Source organism: Acanthisitta chloris, unplaced genomic scaffold, assembly GCF_000695815.1.
Source record: "Acanthisitta chloris isolate BGI_N310 unplaced genomic scaffold, ASM69581v1 scaffold16583, whole genome shotgun sequence".
Taxonomy (NCBI): domain Eukaryota; kingdom Metazoa; phylum Chordata; class Aves; order Passeriformes; family Acanthisittidae; genus Acanthisitta; species Acanthisitta chloris.
Window position 1 is genome coordinate 2436 of NW_008664432.1, and position 3285 is coordinate 5720.

General features: G+C 40.4%; 1 protein-coding gene across 1 annotated transcript in view; it reads left to right on the forward strand.

The window, feature by feature from the left end:
* Positions 1–1115: 1115 nt before the first annotated feature.
* Positions 1116–3285, forward strand: part of TMEM206 (transmembrane protein 206) — a 17021-nt gene continuing 14851 nt past the window's right edge. The window contains exons 1-2 of the mRNA XM_009071352.1: positions 1116–1212; positions 2782–2991. Coding sequence (XP_009069600.1) covers positions 1173–1212; positions 2782–2991 — 250 coding nt within the window. The 5' untranslated portion in view covers positions 1116–1172. The remainder of the gene's footprint in view (positions 1213–2781; positions 2992–3285) is intronic.

The following is a 3285-nucleotide window of genomic DNA, read 5'->3' on the forward strand; positions in this document are numbered from 1 at the left end:
CTGGTAATGGTGTAATGATGATTTCAATGGTGAATTCAAGTTGGGTGAAATAAAGCACCTCCTTATGGGTATATGCACATTGTTGTTGAGTAAATTAGGGGTGTACAGTTTAATAGTATCCTGTACAGCTTCTGCATTAACTGAGCCTGTATTTGCCTTGAGATAGGTGATGCTGAGTGTTTAGCTTGGACAGTTGCTGTGCAACATGTGATGTGCTGCAAGCTTATGTGCTGGTTTGCCTTGTTGTAACCTGTATGTTAGTTCCTGACACAAAATAAATTTAGAAGACACACAGGAAATACTTTATATATATGTAAAGTATAAAAAATAGGTTGCTTCACAATGCCCTGTGATGCCTATCTGATGTGACAAGCTTCTGACTGATGGAAGTGTCTTGGCAGTTTGGGCTCAGAACTCTGAATAGCAAAACAAGAAGACATCTGGTCTCTGTTGCTGTTTCAGAAACAATGTAAGACTAACACTTGCATAACTACTAATATATAATAATCTGTACAGTGAGATCAAATAAGTACCAGAAATATAGGGGTGTTTGACTGTTGTCTTGCAATGGCACACCTGCCTGTGTGGCTGAGACTGTGTTTGAGTGACTTGCCCTAACACTTGTCAAAATGCATCTCACTCTTCTTGCACCTCCTTATTAAGAAGTGCTAATGCTCTGTTTGCTGGTATGTGCTGTGGTTGATTTATACCTAAAAATATGTTCTTCGGTGACAGAACTAAGTTCCTGCTTATTTCAGAGGACTTTGTCCTAATTGGGGGTTTAAAGTGAGTTGGAGCTGCCAGGGAAGTAATTTCTTTGCTCTTGAAAGAAAACGTGATGTTACTGTTGGAGCAGCAGGGTAGAAGCAGGTTAAACTTACTGTGGTGTCTTTCTCTTCTTGCAGTGTGCAAGTCACTTAATTTTTAACTGCAGGTCTGTGTAAATGTGGCTCTTGTATTGTGGACAAGTGGAACATATGTTGGGTGCTCTTGGACTGGGGGCATGTTTTTGTGTGTTTGGTTAGTTGGAGCCTCTTTTATTTGTACCATAGAAATTCCAGCAATTGCAAGTTGAGAGCATGTTTGGAAATTGAACCACTGTTTTAACTACGCAGCTGAGTGAAGATGTGGAGCGAGTCTCTGGAAACCCAACAGAGGAGAGAGAAGGAGAGATGGAAGTTCATGAAGATTCCAGCTCTGTTATTTTACCAGGTGAGAACTGCTGTCCCAGAACTTACTGATTTTTTTTTTTTAGTGCCTGATAAGCTGCTGCAGTGTGTGGGTTTGGTTGTTTTGGTTTTGTTTTATTGCACTTCTGCAAGCAAACAAAACAAAGGCAAAGGAATCAGTACTGATGGAAAGCCAATGAGTTTTTCCAAGGACTGATGTGATAATATTTTTTAGTCAATCAAAAAAGATTCAGCACATCTGGCTCTGAGATAGCAGAGTATGGCATCTTCCTTTATCTTGTGTCTTACCTGCTGCTGTGGTGGCAGTGGGTTGCTAGCAAAGTCTGTGCCAGATTTGCATGAGCAAGATGCAATGCTGAACAGATGTGCTTTTAAACAGATTTTGAGTTCAACTGTTTGGCTCTGCTGTTGGAGAGTGTGGGGCAGTGCTAAATGGGCTTATTGCAGCTCAGATATAGGCACTAAGGTAAGACACCCTGGAAGGAGTATGGCCTAAATGCCTTGCAGCTATTCAAGACATAATTGTTTCAATAGTGCAGTTTTATGCATATGAATGTCCTAATTGCCTTGGCTGCCATTTCCTGCTGTGTAACTTGGGAACATGTGTGTGGCCATGGACCTTTGTAAGAGGTTATGCGTGCAATAGGGTTTACTAAAAGGCTCATGTTTGCTGTGGGAAGGAACAAACACCAAACCATGCTATTATAGTTGAACAGCAGTGTGTGGCATGGCCTGAGAGGGCCTGACTCATTAAATTACACTGCACAGAGCAGTCAGCATGAAGTATGTCTCCCTATCTCCTTTTGTATGTTGGGTTCTAACACTCCTTTTGTGTGCTCAGCTATATATCACTCACGATCAAAATGTGATGTGTAATTCAAGAGCACACAAACTTTTTCCTTAGAAGTATTGCCAAAAGAGATGACAGATGCAAGGAATGTGGGGACAGCAGTGTCTGCATAAGAGTGAAACTAGTGTGAAGATCTTCAGGGAATAAGGTTTGAAGGCAGGGAGACTCTGAGAGAATTGGACAGTGTTTTTCTAGCTGTAATTGGAAGAATCCTTTTGTGAAATTTATGCAGTATGTTCAAGGAGTTACTAACTAGAGGGTAACAAATATCTAGTGATTTCTACCATGGTGGAGATACAATGCAGATAGCTGTGCATTTAGAATATTAAATCACTGCTGATGCATATGCTGAGTGTGTAACAATCACCTCAGACTGGGAAGAGGGGGAAGGGAGTTGTTTTTTCCAGAAGCAAAGATTGACTGTCATCAGACTTTTCCATATGAACTTTGAACTTTTGAGTTGTCCTTGAAAATAATCCTTGCTTCCTGCCTCCAGTGCTCTTAAGCAGAGGGTCAAATTCTGACATATGAAGAAGAGGCACAATGATTATATCTCATACTTGAGAAGGAAGTATCTGTCTGACTGATCATCAAAACTAAAAATAGCTGTGGTTTTTTTAAATCAAGCTGAGTTTGAGGCTTACTTTCCTCTCAAGAGATTCATCTTTGAATGTAAATTGCATAAATTCAGCCCAGATATCTGTATTTAAAAGTCCTAATCCATATTCTGTTTGGTTCCAGATAGTGAACTGGGTACTACTACCCCTTCTTTGCGTTTCAGCAAGACCTGCCTAAAGAATGTTTTTTCAGTAATTCTCCTGTTTATTTATCTGCTGCTCATGGCTGTAGCTGTGTTTCTTGTCTACCAAACCATCAGTGACTTCAGGGAGAAGCTCAAGCACCCGGTGATGTCTGTCACTTACAAGGAAGTGTCCTTGTATGATGCACCCGGTAAGAACAGTAACACAAAATGGGTCCAGTTGTTCACATTTCTCTTGGATTGTTTTAAATTTTTGGTGTTGATTCTCCAGGGTCCAGAGTGTGTATAATACTTTGACCCAGGTCTTTCACTTCCTCTTTTTTAATCTGTGTTTTGTTGACTTTGCGCAGAAATGTTAACATTGCACGAGAGATTTTGGGAGCTTTCATGCCAATAACATGAATGGGAGTAACTGTGGAGCATTACACAACATTTGATAGATAAGAGGTGTTTTCAAACTCCAGAATGAGTCCTCTTTTAGGGAA